Source organism: Hyaena hyaena, unplaced genomic scaffold (assembly GCF_003009895.1).
Source record: "Hyaena hyaena isolate Hyena2069 unplaced genomic scaffold, ASM300989v1 scaffold_1376, whole genome shotgun sequence".
In the NCBI taxonomy this organism is placed as follows: domain Eukaryota; kingdom Metazoa; phylum Chordata; class Mammalia; order Carnivora; family Hyaenidae; genus Hyaena; species Hyaena hyaena.
The window spans coordinates 189,332-206,586 of NW_024082009.1; the positions used below are offsets into that span (position 1 = coordinate 189,332).

Here is a 17,255-nt window from a genome sequence, read left to right on the forward strand (position 1 = left end):
TATGCTATTTCTCTAAAAAAGTTTAAGAGGAAATTTCTTTCAGTTCTTTGGCATATTCCAGTAATATTAATGTAAAGATGTATAGATCACACAAAAGATACACAGTAAAAATGCATTATGTTATTGAAGGAAATAATTTAATTATCTTTAATAATAGAGAAGCAACTATTTTTCAGGTGGATTTCTTAAATGAAATTTGACTAAATTTAAGTACTTTATTTATTTGGTCTTAATATGCAAATTAATTGTGTATGAAAATAAGTTACAGGTTCAGGTTTTTTTTTATGTAGAGCGCTAATTAGCGCTAACTAATTTACAGTTGACAAACGGAATTGAATCCATAGGCAAGTGGGAAATTAAATAAAGTAAGGCTTTATTTTTTTTAACTTTTTTAAATGTTTTTATTTATTTCTGAAAGAGAGAGAGACAGACAGCATGAGCAGGGGAGGGTTAGAGAGAGAGGGAAACACGGAATCTGAAAGAGGCTCCAGGCTCTGAGCTAGCTGTCAGCACAGAGCCCGATGCGGAGCTCGAACCCACGAACCATGAGATCATGACCTGAGCTGAAGCTGGACGCTCAACCAACTGAGCCACCTAGGCGCCCCTAGAAAGTAGGGCTTTAAAGTAAATTACTGGAAAATATAGTACTCTGTTGGTTATTTAATAACGTACATTAAATCACTATATAATTGCTTTGTTAGAAATATTATTAAATTTCTAGGAAATATACATGGTGCTACCTGAATGCTGTTATAAACTCTGAAATTTATACAATGAAAACCCTGAAATAACATGTAATGCACTTTAATACTTACTAAATTCATACTGTATGCAAATCAATGAGTTAGCTATTCTAAATGATACAAGATGAACATTGTACATTTCCACTTTCATATACCTCACAAAACATAAAAGACATATTGCATATATCACATATACTGTCATGGAATGAACAGAAGTAAATCTTTATTTTGTATGGAGGTCAGGGGTGCAGCGAGGGCTTTACCGAGGTAAGAGCATTTGGGTTAGATTTTGAAGGAAAAGTGGAACATTTATATAGAGGTGTTTGCCCAGTGCACTAGGGAAGGGAGAGAAGGAAGGCAGGGCCACAGTGCTATACAACCACGGGGGTGGACAGTGACAGGGGATGTCAGTGTGAACAGTGTGCCCAAGGGTGTTCAGTACACTGCCAACATGACCACATGCAGTAGAACTGAGGAGAGAATTTTCTATGAGAGAAACTGAAAACAGAGAGAAGATGGTTGAAAGTTAATCAAAACAAAACTATATGTTATGCAGAGTGTTCCTAGAGACGCACTGTAGGAGACACATTTGAAAAGTTACTTATCAACAAGGTAGGGAAAGTCAAGTAAAATGAAAGATTAGACCAGATATACCTAAAGGACCCCATTACCTCCGAAATTCTGTGAATCTAAACTCCTATTACAAATCACAAGCAATTGTGCAAAAACTGGTAAATTCTGTACTAAAGAATAAAGGATGTAAGTAAGAGCTGTACAATGGTAGAGTAAAATAACAGAGAAAAAACCAAAATTAGGCCTTGAATATTTACCTGACAAATCAACGAAGTTGCCTCCTTTGTTCTATTGGCGTCTGCTCCCAACAGAAGCAAGCATTCAACCATGACACTGTTATTCTGATCACATGCTTTCTCTAACATCACACTTTTTAATTCATCATCCATAGCCAATTTTGCAAAGCACTTGCAACAAAGGTTTAGAAACTGAAAAGAATGGAAACACGGTTTAGAGTGAGTTAAATCCATTAACAGTTAACATCTAGGTGAAAAACATTGTACCTGTTGATCCTTTTGTTCCATGATATTGGAAGACATCTGATGGAATATCACCGAATCAAAGGAATGATGCACCAGCAGGCTGGAAAAAGATACTGACAATTCCAGTATTCTCAAGATTGTCTGAAATCCCTGAAGAGTGTGACCAAAATAATAACATAAGCAATTCTGGGGCAAAAGAATAAATAAATAATATAAAACAGAGAGTTTGTATGTGATACTTAACTAACTAGATAATATTTATTGGGTTTGTGCTCAAAAGCTGTAAATCTTGAAACACTCCTATAAACAAACCTTGCTCTCTCATTACTAAGAAATGTAACAGGCACACAGAGAATAAAATGCAAGTTAACAAACCATTGTCTAGCAACGCAGAAAAAAATACCTAATCCATTAAAAGTAAGCCATAGTTACAGGATGAAAGCAAGATATTAATTGATATTAGAAGAGCTGAATCAACAGGGCTACACACCCAAATCAGCCAGCAAAGTGTATTTTTTATTACAACACTGAAGGTTAGGTTCTCTAGATAGCCTGCTATTTCCCTAGCACTTTTGTGCCCTTTTTATGAAATTTCAACTTCAAAGAGATGAATATGTGCTCCTAGATTTCATTCATATTGAGTATATTTGAGAAAAGCTCTAAAGTTACTCTGAGGTTTACATCCTTGTAGCAAATTACTTATAAAGAACTCATCAGTCACACCATTACTTTTCAGAACTACCTCAGGCATATTCCTAAGTGTTGTCTGGGCTCTCTACTCATGAGATGGTTAAGGAAAGAATGAACTTTTGAGTTTCCTATTATTTAGCTTGGGGAGACTCATCAAAGATCAATTTAACTTTTAAAGTCTTGATTATCTTTCAATATAATACATTAATGAAATTGTCTAATATAATTATTATTTTGTGCTTTTCAGATGCTGAATTTCTACAAATATTTACTGACATTTGATAAGAGAAGTAGTCTTAATTTTTGCAGGTCCGAGGAACATGTGGTCCACCCACCACTAGACTAGAGGTCCCTGCAAATTCAAATGCATGCACTAGAAAAGCAAGTAATACAAATGTGTAGAAGGCATATAATTCAAATAAAAACTTATAAAAACTGAACTGGCCAAATAAAATACGTTGACAGCCCCAATTTAGCCCACTGGTCAATAGTTCACAACCTCTACTATAGAGATCCTAAAATTAATGCCTACATATATTAATATTGAGTAAACTGAGAGCTTTAGACTTGTACAGATTTATTTCCTCTCTCTAGGATTACTTTTAATCAATTCTGGTTTGGCTTTAGTCATCCTTGCCTGAGGCACATTATAAAAATCAGATTTATATAGCACATTGTAGTGTTTAATCTAAGAATGCTGCATGTTCAGCACTTTATAATTAAAAACTTTACATATATTATCTCATTTACTAGTAATGTCTGTGACAAGGTTATAGCCTGGATTTTTTTATTCCTGGTCAATTCTGTCATCTATGAAAACATTTGTTGAGTGTGGATTATGAAAGTTGCAAACTCCATTAACAAAACAAAACAAAACAAACAAAAAAACACAACCAAAGCAGAAACTCTTTGAGACTACTTGTTTTGCTAACATTAAAAAAAATTGTTTTAAATTCTCAGCAAAGTGGATATGGAAGCAACCTACCTCAACATAATAAAAACCATTTATGATAAATGCACAGCTAACATCATACTCCATGGTGAAAAGCTGAAAGCTTTTTCTCTAAGATCAGGACAAGGATGCCCACTTTCACCACTTTTATTCAACATGGTGTTAAAAATCCTAGTCTCCACAATTAGGCAAGAAAAATAAATAAATGGCATCCAGGTTAGAAAGGGAGAGGTTAAACTGTCACTATTTGCAGATGATTTGATATTATATATAGGAAACCCTAAAGACACCACCAAAAACTATCAGAACTAATAAAAGAATTCACTAAAGTTGCAGAACACAAAAAAGAATATAGAAATTGATATGAGCTATCAGAAAGAGTAATTAAGAAACAAATTCCATTTATAATTATATCAAAAAGAATAAAATACTTAAAAATAAATTAAACCAAAGAGATGAAAGACCTGTACACTGAAAACTATAAAACGCTGACGAAGGAAACTGAAGACAACACAAATAAATGGAAAGATACACCATACTTAAAGAAGGTAAAAATCAATATTGGCAAAATATCCATACTAGCCTAAGCAATCTACGGCTTTTATGTATTCCCTATCAAAATACCAACGGCATTTTTCGCAGAACTGTAACAAAGAACTCTAAAATTTGTATAGAACCACAGAAGACCTTGAATAGCCAAAGCAATCTTGAGATAGCAAAATTAAGTTGAAGGTATCACACTCTCTGATTTCAAACTATACTACAAAGCTATAGTAATCAAAACAGTATGTTACTGGCATGAAAGCAGACACACAGGTCAATAATATACAACAGAGAGCCCAGAAATAAACCCATGTATACATGATCAATCAATTAACCCAAGAATATACAATGGGGAAAAGACATTCTCTTCAAATAAAAATAATAAAATAATAAAAGCTGAGAAAACTGGAGCAGCTGACATGCAAAAGGATGAAACTGGACCACTATCTTACACTACATTGAAAAATTAATTCAAACTAGATTAAAGACTTGAATGCAAGACCTGAAACCATAAAACACAGGTAGTAAACTATTTGACATCAGCCTTAGCAATATTTTTTTGGACCATGCTCCTCACAGAAGGGCAACGAAAGCTATAATAAACAAATTAGACTACATCAAACTAAAGAGCTTCTGCACAACTAAGGTAGCCATCAACAAAATGAAAATATAACCTAACGAATAGAAGATATGTGTAAATCAAACATCAATAAGGGATTAATGTCCAAAATATATAAAGAACTTAAACAACACCAAAAAGACAAACAACCCAATCAAAAAATAAGCAGAGGACTTGCACAGACAGCTTTCCAAAGAAGACAGATAGGTGGTCAATGTATGTTGACGTTGAACTGATCAACATCACTACTCATCAGGGAAATGCAAATCAAAGCCATAATGTGATATTACATCACATCTATCAAATGGCTATTATCAAAAAGACAAAAAAAAAGTGTTGTCAAGGATGTGGAGAAACAGGAATCCTTGTACACAGTGATGAGAATATAAATTAGTGAAGCCACTATGGAAAACAGTAGGGAGGTTCCTCAAAATATTAAAGATACACATACCATATGATCCAGCAATTCCACTCTTGGATATTTACCCAAGAAAATAAAAACATCAATTCAAAGAGATATATGCATCCCTATATTCATTGTACTTTATTTATAATAGCCAACATATGGAAACCTAAGTGTCCACTGATAGATGAATGGATAAAGCAGATGGGATACACACATACACACAAAATTGAATACTACTCAACCATAAAAGAAATGAAATCTTGCTATTTGCAACAACATAGATGGACATAGAGGATATTATTCTAAGTGGAACAAGTCAAACAGAGAAAGAGAAATACCATATGATTTCACTTATACATGGAATCTAAAAACCAAAACAAATGAACAAAAAATGCAAAACAGACTCATAGATACAAGAGACAAACTGTTGGTTATCATAGTAGGGAGGGGTTGGGGGCAGGTGACAACGGTCAAGGGGATTAAGAGGTACTTCCAGTTATGAAATAAATAAGTCATGGGGATATATTATATAGCATGGTGAATGTAGTCAATTTTGTAGTAACTTTGTATAATGACAGATGATAACTAGATTCAATGTGGACATCATTTTGTAATGTATAAAAATATCAAATCACTATGTAAAATTAATAGGATATTATACGTCGGGGCATCTGAGGGGCTCAGTCAGTTGAATATCCAACTTCAGCTCAGGATCTCACAGTTTCTGAGTTTGAGTCCCACATTGGGCTCTGTGCTGACAGCTCAGAAACTGGAACCTGTTTTGGATTCTGTGTCTCCCTCTCTCTTTGCCCCTATCCCACGCACAGTCTTTCTCTCTCCCTCTCAAAAATAAACATTAACAAAAATACAGGACATTGCAGGTCAATTATATTTCAATAAAAATAAATAAATATGTGATAGGAAAATATCTGAGCCAATTTCTTTCTTAATCTCCCCAAGCCAACATCTTTGATTGTTTATAAGGAATAGTTATTGTATATCACATGTGAAATGCTGCTTGAAGAAAAACATTTACAATATTTTACTGCAAGAAAAAAAAAAAATCAAGGAGAAAAACTACCAGAGGTAAGCATCCCACAATAAAACACTGATCATGACAAGCCTTGAAAAATTATAACTTCTATTTATCCAAAATCTAAGCAAGTAAAGCTCAGCTTTCTCTAAGCACATTATCTGCCCTTTGATGACAAAGACAAATGGCAAATAAATATGCTGATTTTAGAGATTTCATTATGAAAAACAGGATCCCTGCGATTTGATCCAATTCTCTTCACCTTTTATAATTAAAATATTACAAAATGATAAATAGGTTTCAATTAACTAGACTATCCCCTTTAATGCAAAGTGGGAATTGTACCAGCTGCTCTGAAAGAGAAATCTTCACAGGATCCCAAATTCCCTTCAAGATAATACACATACTTTAAACTGTACTTCAGCCATATCCTTAAATCGTTGTAAACTGGAAACTAGAATTTTTGCCAGCAGATTCCCAGTTCCTATGCATAAATTCTTCTTTGTAATCAAGCATCCTATAAGACTTAAACCCAGACACTGAATTTCTAGAAGGATAAAAGAAAAAATAATAAAATTAATGGTTTTAAATTTCAAAACTGAAGAAACAATTTAAAAACACCTAGCCAATGGGTAAAGCCTATAAAAAAAATCTATCCTAAATTCTGGGGCATCTGGGTGGCTCAGTTGGTTAAGCATCCAACTCTTGATTTTGACTCAGTTCTTGATCTCACCCATGAGATCAAACCCCACATAGAGCTCTGCAAAGACTCGGCACTGAAGGCCTGGAGCCTGTTTGGGATACTCTCTGCCCCTCACCTGCTCACCTCCCCACCAAAAATAAATAAATAAACATTTTTTTAAAAATCTATCCTAGGGGCATCTGGGTGGCTAAGTTGGTTAAGCATCCAACTTCAGTTCAGGTCATGATCTCGCAGTCCGTAGGTTTGAGCCCTGTGTCAGGCTTTGTGCTGACAGCTCAGAGCCTGGAGACTGCTTCAGATTCTGTGTGTGTCTCTGTCTGCTCCTCCCCCGTGCTCTCTCTAGAGCTAATATCTCTCTAGAGATAATTCTCTCTCTCAAAAATAAACAAAAACATTAAAAACAATCTATCCTAAATCCTAACTTCAAATTATACCAACCTTGGTCATCCGGATACATCTGCAGCGTATGAAGTACCGAATCAATAGCACCTTCCAGAGATAATACTTCTAACGCATCAGGAAGATGTGCTATAGAAGAAATTACTTTCAATCCACATTTCTGAATCCCAGGATTTCCAATGAACTGAAATCAAAAGGACAACTGATGTTTTCTATTTAAAATGAATTATTAATTCTTACCTCAGTTAAAGCCAACTATGGACTGAACAAATACAAACAAAGCAGTCCAAATATAAGTAGTCCAAATAAAGATTTTTACCTTTGATTTTGCCTTACATTAATAATTACTTTTAAATTATGATTAAGGATAAGAGGTACCATTTTAATACTTACTGAGTACCCGTTCTGTGCCACACACTATGCTAGGTACTTCAGATGCATTTTCTTTTCACACGAATCTAAAGTCCATATTAATATCATTCCCAATAGCAGATGAGTTCAGTGGGGGTTAGTGGAGTTGTGTATTCCCAAAGTCACACAGATTGTTGCTGACATGCGACCAAATCAGGGATGTTGGACCCCACTGCCTGCATACTGCATATTTAGCCAGTAAAATGCAATGCTGACTCTCACCTATAGAAAATACTAATTGAGAATTTACTCTTTAAGTGTTTTATGTGCCGGGTGCCTGGGTGGCTCAGTCAGTTAAGCACTGGACTTCAGCTCAGGTCATGATCTCATGGCTCATGGGTCCAAGCCCCACGTCAGGCTCTGTGCTGACAGCTTAGAACCTGGAACCTGCTTCAGATTCTGTGTCTCCCTCTCCTTCTGCCCCTCCCCTGATCTTGCTCTATCTTTCTCTCTCTCTCAAAATTAAACATTAAAAAATTTTTTAATAGTGTTTTAATTGCCATGTCTCATTTTTCCCCCTCAACAGCCTCATATGATAGGGTCACCAAATTTTAAAGATATAGGAACAAGAAGAGCTCAAATCAGAAAGCTAATATATGTCAGGTCTAGGACTTGAATATAAATATGTCTCCCTTAAAAACTGAGAAGCCAAAAAAAAGAAAAAAGAAAGAAAGGAGGGAAGGAGGGAAGAAAGGAAGGAGGGAGGGAGGGAGGGAGGGAAGGAAGGAAGGAAGGAAGGAAGGAAGGAAGGAAGGAAGGAAAAAAAAAAAGAAAAGAAAAAGCCCAGGATGTAATTGCTACCTCTTCCAACTTTTTAACCTCAACTCTTCCAGATGATTTGACATCATTTACAGGTATCCTAATAGAGGCCATTTCTTTTTCCAAACTATCCTACTTATTGACAGAGAAGAAACAGTCAACACACTTTCCAACCAGGGACCATCACAGTTCTACCTTCACTCTTAATAATTGTGACATATAGCTAACTCTTACATGGGATGGGCCATCTCTGCTTTTCCACAATGCTTTCCATGATATGAATGCCCACCTAACAGTTTTGCTTTCAAAAAATTACAATGCTGTCCTTGACAAGTCTTTTGTTTTCAAAGACACTGGTTTCATGGTATCTCTACTCCAAATCTCTGACTAGCACTACTGTGGGTATATGCCACAGAGCTGAGAGCTTCAAGTCACATCTCAAGCTCTGTTAGAGCTCCTTCAACCAAGACGATCTACCTTCCAACCCTTCTCACTTCTATACTGTCAATGAATAGATTTCATTCCTTTCCAATCTAGTCCTCTAATGCCTCTCAACTGTCCTGATTCAGCATCTTTTTTTTTTTTTAATAGGGTGTGAGCAGAAGCATCATTTTGTCATCCTGTGCCTTTCTCCTTCAGACCTAATTGGTCAGCTTGGACCTCAGTTCCTCTTTCATTTTGTCAACACACTCATATCCTTGCCCCGCTTCATACTTTTTCCTGTCCTGGGTAGTAATTTGGAGCCAGTTAAATTTAGGTTTAAATTCTGCCTCTTCTCACTTAATAGCTCCATTTTAGTTCCATTAAAAATGAATGAAATAACATTTACTCAGAAGTGGTATTTACTCAGAAAGTATTATTCAAGAAATACAAAGAAATTCAAAGTGGTTCAAAGTGAATATGGAGGGATGCCTCATGTCTGTCTCTATCTCCTCACCTTAAACTGGTCCTAAAAATGGAGGGTTGTTATGAGGATGAACTATGACTCACCATCTGTGCAATAAACTCTGAGTGATGGCCCTGTTCAGGCCTTGGGCTAAACACCCCCCTCATAGATGAAAAACTTCTAACTGGGAGACAGAATGTCCCTTGACTGATCTTCCAGTCCATCAAGCTACCATTTCTCCCCCATTTCTAAACGTATTAATAGAAACATCCACACCCACTATCTCCACATTCTCCCCACCCCTTAATTTCATATAATCAGACTTCTGTCCTTACCACTCTGAATTAAAAACCATTCAAAGAAAAAGTCCTTTAACAACCAAACTGCTGCTTTTTCCTCCCTTGATTTCCGTGCCATGGTACGCCCCTAATTATTCTCCAACTTTAAAACCATTCATTTGCCCATCTCCTTTACCATCTCTTCTTTCAATGTCAAACTTTGTCCAGTTCTTTTCTTAAAACCCTTCTATTTATGGATGGGACTTCGTACACTAACATGGTTCGTGTCACCATAACAACAACAGCAACAACCACAACAATAATGCCAAAATCTATGCAGCACTTGCTATGCGCCAGCGATTCTTTGAAGTATTTCTTATATATTAACCCATGTAATCCTCACAATAACCCTATAATGTAGAAACACTATGTTATTGATGAAAATAATCGAGACTCGGAAACCTTTAAGCAGATAACGCAAAGCACAAGTTTACACTCTCCTAAACTCTAAGTCCCCATTACCTCGATGCTTGACACTAATATCTTAAACTCAGATGTTCAAAGCTAAAAGTTTATTAACTTGTCAAGAAAAAAAGAAAAAGGAAAAAATTAGATTGTAGACTGTCTGATCTTTCTGTTTTATTAATAGCACCACCATTCCCACCTCCTGGGCAGGGCCAGATTCCTTGGTGCGCACCTGCACATAGTTTTCTGTGCTTACAAGGGCCCCGCACTTGGTATAATGTTCTCCTGCCACCATCTTGAAATTCTTCATAATTTGTAAGCAATGAGTCATGCATTTTCATTTTGTTCTGGGCCCCACAAATCAGGTAGCCAGTCCTAACCACAAAATGCATCATAGGCTTATTTTTTATGCTAATAATTAAATCAAACCGATATTTATAGAGCATATGTATTTGTCCTTAATACCAGCCCTCCAGCAAGTTTCTATTCAACTATTGGTTCTGCTACATTGAACTCCTCTAATCTTGAACTATTTCAGGTGCAGTTGGATGATGAGTAATGACTAACTTGCATCAGGAGACCTGTGATTTGTCAATGCATAAAGAGAATGACAGCTTCACATTATTACATATGATGGAGCTCAAATAAACCATTTGATTATGCTTTTTTAAAAAATTTAATATTTTACTTATTTCTGAGAGAGAGAGAGAGAGAGAGAGGCAGCATGAGCAGGGGAGGGTCAGAGAGAGAGGGAGACACAGAATCTGAAACAGGCTCCAGGCTCTGAGCTGGCTGTCAGCACAGAGCCAAACGCAGGGCCTGAACTCACAAACCATGAGATCATGACCTGAGCCGAAGTCGGAGGCTTAACCAACTGAGCCACCCAGGTGCCCCCCATTTGATAACTTAAAATAGTGGTATTTGACTTCTAACAGATTCATAAATTTTAAAATATTTATACAGGGGCACTTGGGTGACTTAGTTGGTTAAGTTTCCAACACTTGATTTCAGCTCAGGTCATGATCTCATGGTTCATGAGACCAAGCCTGCTTGGGATTCTCTCTCTCCCTCTCTCTCTCTGCCCCTCCCCCACTCACTCTCTCTAAATACACAAAAATATGTTACATGTATATATTTATGGTATTTACAAGCCTACGATAGATTTTTCTTTCACCTATCAAATGTTCTATCTTGAAAACAGTGAAATAATGTACTGCTGTTCAAATGGAAATTAAAATCAGTTTAGTAGTTTATACTTAGCAATGTTACCCAAATGAAATTTTTGGAAATGCCAGTGGAAGGACATTACAGATGTTAAACAGAACATCCTATTGCCTGTGCCTCACAATCTTCCAAGTTTTTCAGAGAATACATAAATAATTAAAATGGTTTCCTCAACGAGCTAGCTAGCCAGCTCAAGCAAGTCAACTGGTTTGAAAAGAGCCTCTTTCCTAGCTGCCAGCTAAGTCAACTGCAATTCAAGAAAGCTTTCTGGAAAAAATAAAAATATTGAATGTATACCTAAAAAGAAGACATCATAGTCCAGAAATAAATTAAGATAAATCCTAATAAAATATCTGAATTTCAAGAAAAAGAATCCTTTGGGTATCCAGGTGAAAATACCACTCATTTATAAGTGTGGGGGAAAAAAAAGCTGGTTTTAGATTTTTCCCCTAAAACATTCAGCACTAAAAGACACTGAAATGCCTACAAGTTTTTAAAGAAAATAAAATCCCAATATTTTACAACCAACCAAACTATTTTTTCAAGAATCCAAATATAAAGACAACAGCATTTGAACAACAGATTTGAACTTCAGTCTGGATGTTATTGAAGTTTTATATATATCCAAACATTACTTCACTTTAATACTTTTCGGGGCACCTAGGCAGCTCAGTCTGTTAAGTGTCTGACTTCAGCTCAGGTCATGATCTCAGGGTTTGTGGGTTTGAGCCCCACATCAGGCCTCTGCTGTCAGCACAGAGCCTGCTTAGGATCCTCTGCCCCCGTCTCCCTCTGCCCCTCCCCTTCTCATTCTCTCTCTGTCTCTGTCTCTGTCTCTGTGTCTCTCTCTCAAAAATAAACATTTAAAAAATGAAAACAAATAAGTAAATAAATACTTTTCATGGCCTTCGCATTGTAATCTTAGTTGAATCTGAAATTCTACCTAATTGGGAATTCTGCTTTCCAAAAATAGACTTACTTTTAAGGGTGACTCGTTTCACAGGTCTGTAGCATTTGGGCCCCAAATCTCTGATGTTTTGTAACACTTACTCGGAATAAAACATGCAATCACAGAATTTTAGAGCTGAAGAAGTACTTATATTCCTCTTTTAGAGCATTTTTTCCTCAAAAGTGGTAAAGGATTGGGGGAACCACACAGGGGAAGTTTTTAAAAATAAAACACTGTCACTTCTATTTCTCCCTGAACTTATCTCCCTGCCTCCAAATGATAGTCACTGTTTAGCAGATGCCTTGTCATTACTCAGTTGTCAAAATGGGGGAAAAAGAGGGGAGGAGATGGGCAGCCTTCTCAACCACTGCTTCTGGGATTAATGAGCAAAAAAAAGGAAGACCTGGGAGCTGAGTGCTCTCCTTGTCATCACGGTATTTACTGGCAGGCGGGTCTCTTGACTGTGGACTCCTTCCACTCTGCCACACTTACAGTCAGTAACTTTAGAAAAGACGGGCTAACCAGAATCACAGTTACCTGTAAGGCTGCTCTGGGACCTCTTACTTCTCACCAACATACACCATGAATAAAATTCACTGACTCCTCCTCTACACTTCTAGAGTATTGTCCACAAAGCCAGTGAGGCCCAATGCAGAGCAAATGATTCACGCATGGCTGTTATTTCCCTCGCCAAACTATGAGATCCAAGACAGAAGGGCACAAATCATGTTCATTTTTGTCTTCCCAGTGCCTAACACAGTTCCTACCACATACTTGTTTTCATCAAATATTTCTGGAATTGAATCAACTCATTATATTGCTATCCTTAAAAATCATACTAAGGGTTCAGTACAAATGACTCAAATATATCAGAGACAATTACATTATAAAGTTCAGTTTAAATTGAATTTTTACAGGAGATCTCTCTACAGGCTATTCTAACTGATTTATGACATTTTTCAAAGTAGAGTAAATCACAGGGAATCATTTCCATTTATCACCTTGACTGCTCTCTTCCTTTCATGAAAACATAAACTCTAATCATTCTTTACATCTTTACTCTTGTATCTTTTATAAAGACCAATTGATACTGCATTAAACTTTCAAACCACCTTAATTCCATCAATTCCTTTTGCATTTCACAATATAAATGTAATTGTATGATTGTTGATTATTATATGCCTATATTCTATTACATATCTATAGATGTATATATCTATGGATACATAATATTACATATCTATGTATGTACGTATATACATAGATACATATCTATGGATACATAATATTACATATCTATGTATGTACATATATAGATACATACATAGATATCTATAGATATCTATATATCTATAGATATGTAATATAGATATATAATAGTATATAGGTATGTAATTAACTAAAAATGGACAGAAACAATGCCCACCAAACCATTTCAAAGGTTATCTCTGAGGAGAGCAATGAAAGTGAGCCTATGTAATCAAAGAAGCTTTTAATGTTGTGCCCTGTATCTTCATGGACTGAAACCTTTTGGGCCAGAAAAAACAAACAGCCAAAAGAAAGAAAACAGCAGCCACAGTTCCTGATATCACTCACGAGGCTTAGCTGAACATCTAGCTCTTTAGTTCTCTTTCTGACTGAGTAGACTGGAGTGGATTTATGTTACCGGCAATCTGAAGAACCTGTCCACGTGTGTGGTCAATAGTACACTTGCCTTAGCTAGAATGGCAGATCTCTTCACTCCCTGCATCCGTATCGGCATCTTATGTCTCCACCAACTAACTTCCTACTATCATAGTAAACATAGTAAACATAGGCTAAAAAAGCCCATCTGTTTCTCCAAATTTTTCATAATCTAGTTAATGGCATAAAGGCAGAAAACCTATAATGTACATACCCTGTTCAAAGCTGCTAGGACCAGTTTATGAATATCATTCTTGAAACACTGTTTTTTAACCATATGTAGCTTATGTTGATACTCCGTATCTTCCGTGGATTCTTCTGGCATGCCTAAGTAAGTAAATAAATAATAAGTTTCTCATAAAGATTTAAACTAAGCAGACTGCCACTTCCTAGAAATGACCATAATTAATTTAACAACACATACACATGTTGTACTTTTTCTAATGTACAGTTCCCTATCAAAGAAATAACCCTTATCTTTAAGGAATTTATACAGTTTATCATTAAATGTAAAATAAATGCAATATGTGCAGATGTTTACTGAATTTAAAGTAGCAAGAGCTACTATGTGGAGAAATTTTCTAGAGCAAATAATACCTTTTCTGTAAGAATAATCTGTATTCATACAGAAGCTAAAAGATTTTTTATGCAACAGTGGACAGCTTGAGAAAAGCTCAGTTATTTGGACTACAACATGAAAAGGTCAGATATGAAATGCAGACATAAAAGAACAGCTGAAGCAACAGTGAAAAGAAAAAAGATTTTCATTTCAGCATTATGGTGGTAAAGAGTATGTCCTTTTGTTAAAAATCCTATATTAAGTTCCTCAAATGAAACATATTCCTTTTTAAGCTAGGTGGTAACTGAACTATCCTAAAACTGTTGAAAAAACAGGAAGTCAAAAAATAGTGGTTATCTAATAGATACTATGTACTACAATTATTATGAATGAATGATGTCTCTAAAACCTAGGACTATGGAAATAATTATTAATAAGCAATTCTTTATAAAATCTTCCACTTTAATAATTTGTATTAACACGGGGCACCTGGGTGGCTCAGCTGGTTGAGTCCAACTTCAGCTCTGGTCATGATCTCACGGTTCGTGAGTTCGAGCCTTGCCTCAGGCTCTGTGCTGACAGCTCAGAGCCTGGAGCCTGCTTCAGATTCTATGTCTCCCTCTCTCTCTACCTCTCCCCTGACCCACCTCTTGAAAATAAATAAACATTAAAAACAATTATTTAAATAATTTTTATGAACACAAACTATAGCTTTTCATTTACCTAACCAAAAAAAAAAAACAAACCTTAAATGCTTATTACATGCCAGAGGTGTTGCTACATGTTGCGAATACCACAATGAATAACAAAGGCTGGGTGGGTCTCCACCCTCCTGGAGCTTTCAGTCCTCATTTTAAAATACGTTCAGACAGGTTCAGCCATCCACCATGGCTGTATGACCTTGGGCAAGTCGCTTAAACTCTCTGTGTCTTATTTTCAGTAACCAAGCCCACACCAATTTCTGAAATGGCCCATTACATCTCAGGCAGATGTAGCCACTAAGAGCAGGCCCTGTGAGTAGTAAAAACTTTATCACATGTAATGATTCTAAATAAACATCCTTCTTATATTAAGATCAAATGAACATGATCATAAATTTCATGTCTGGCCTTTGTTATATCCTTTCAGTTTCTACTATCCATAAAGGATATAATTTCCTTTCCATGTAACAGTCCTTTAAATTGTACATACTGTCAAATTTTGAGGGCAAGATCCATAACCTAATCATCCCCAGATTACCAAGAATTCCAAGCATAGTGCTTTAGATCTAACTGCTGTTCAGTCTAACTGCTTGTTGAACAAATGTATATATAAAAGTGCCTACTCAGAAGTCAGGTTGCACAGGTTGAAAATCTGACTCCATTACATAAGCTGTGACCTTAAAATCTCTACTTCTCATGCCTGTTTCTCACGAGTTCTCATGTGTTCTCATGCCTAAAATGGCACACACACAAAAATAGGTATCTGCCTTATGGGTTGCTATGGGAATTTTAAAAATCTATACACATAAAGCATTTCGAACAATGTCTGACACATTTTAATTCCTCATGTTTTTGGATTATTATTAATAACTACAAATGAATGGGTTGTTTTACAGTTTTCAAATCATCCTAAATCATCTCCAGATTACACAAATTCAGTTTCTCTTATTGTTCTTTCAGATATGGTTTTATACTCATAATCACCTTTCTCTACACAATTCCCAATTTGCATAAGTTCTTTCTTAAATAATTTCACATTACTCCTTCTAGATCTGACACTAAGTCAAGAAAAAAGAAACAATGCAATATTTTATTAAGATAGCTGTCTTATCATTTTACTAAAGCCACAGAGTCAAGCATCTGGGTGGCTCAGTCGGTTAAGCATCTGACTTCAGCTCAGTTATAATCTCATGGTCCATAAGTTTGAGCCCCACAGTGGGCTCTGCGCTGACAGCTCAGGACCTGGAGCCTGTTTCAGATTCTGTGTCTCCCTCTCTCTCTCTCTACCTTCTCCTGTTCATGCTCTCTCTCTCTCTCAAAAATAAATAAACAGTAACAAAATTTTTAAGTCACCAAGTCGGTTACTTCAGTAACACTGTTGGGAAAAAAGAGGAAAAATTGAAAAGGACTACGTTGAAAGAAACTTTAGAGACCTAACACCCCATATGCAATATGTGGCCCTGAATTCAATACTGAATTACATAAATTTGCTATAACACACAACTTTGTTACAATTAAGACAATCTTAGTATGGTCTAGTTAATAAATGAAGTTAGATATTATTAGCACCTACCTCAACTTAACATGTTCAAACCAAAATCATTCAACTTCGAAACTACTGAAGTACTGATACTATAGTTAACTCATTGATACATAGAATGGTTAAGATACAGTATAGCAAATTATAGTGTAGTATGGTAATACACTATGGTAGCATAGAATAAAGTAGATAGATAACAATTTAAAAAAGTATCTAATGATATGTTTATAAATGTGTCAACTAATATGTATTTCTATACATGAAATACAACCCCAAAATTATAAAATTATTTTCAAGGGCACTCATTTAATACAGCTAAACATCATTACTAAAAAAACATCACTTAATTCACCTTTTAAATACGTAAGTTCACATATCTAACGATTATTGCTATCGATGTGGCTTCAAAGTCAATCTAAGAACAATAAAAAAACTATCTTCAAAAAAATTTTAATGTTTATTTATTTTTGAAAAAGAGAAAGATAGAGTATGAGTGGGGCAGGGGCAGAGAGAGAGGGAGACACAGAATCCAAAGCAGACTCCAGGTCCTGAGCTGTCAGCACAGAGCCTGATGCGGGGCTCAAGCTCACCGCCTACAAGATCATGACCTGAGCCAAAGTTGGACACTTAACTGCCTGAGCCACCCAGGCACCTCCA

General features: G+C 35.9%; 1 protein-coding gene across 4 annotated transcripts in view; it reads right to left on the minus strand.

Moving 5' to 3' along the window:
* LRRK2 (leucine rich repeat kinase 2) overlaps positions 1–17,255 on the minus strand; it is a 139,832-nt gene that overhangs the window by 90,679 nt on the left and 31,898 nt on the right. For 3 of the 4 annotated variants that reach the window (XM_039223570.1, XM_039223572.1, XM_039223573.1), the window contains 5 exons: positions 14,013–14,125; positions 7,183–7,327; positions 6,449–6,588; positions 1,820–1,948; positions 1,574–1,744 (listed from right to left, as the gene is read on the minus strand). In XM_039223570.1, coding sequence (XP_039079501.1) covers positions 1,574–1,744; positions 1,820–1,948; positions 6,449–6,588; positions 7,183–7,327; positions 14,013–14,125 — 698 coding nt within the window. The remainder of the gene's footprint in view (positions 1–1,573; positions 1,745–1,819; positions 1,949–6,448; positions 6,589–7,182; positions 7,328–14,012; positions 14,126–17,255) is intronic. The other variant, XM_039223571.1, reaches the window with a different exon arrangement.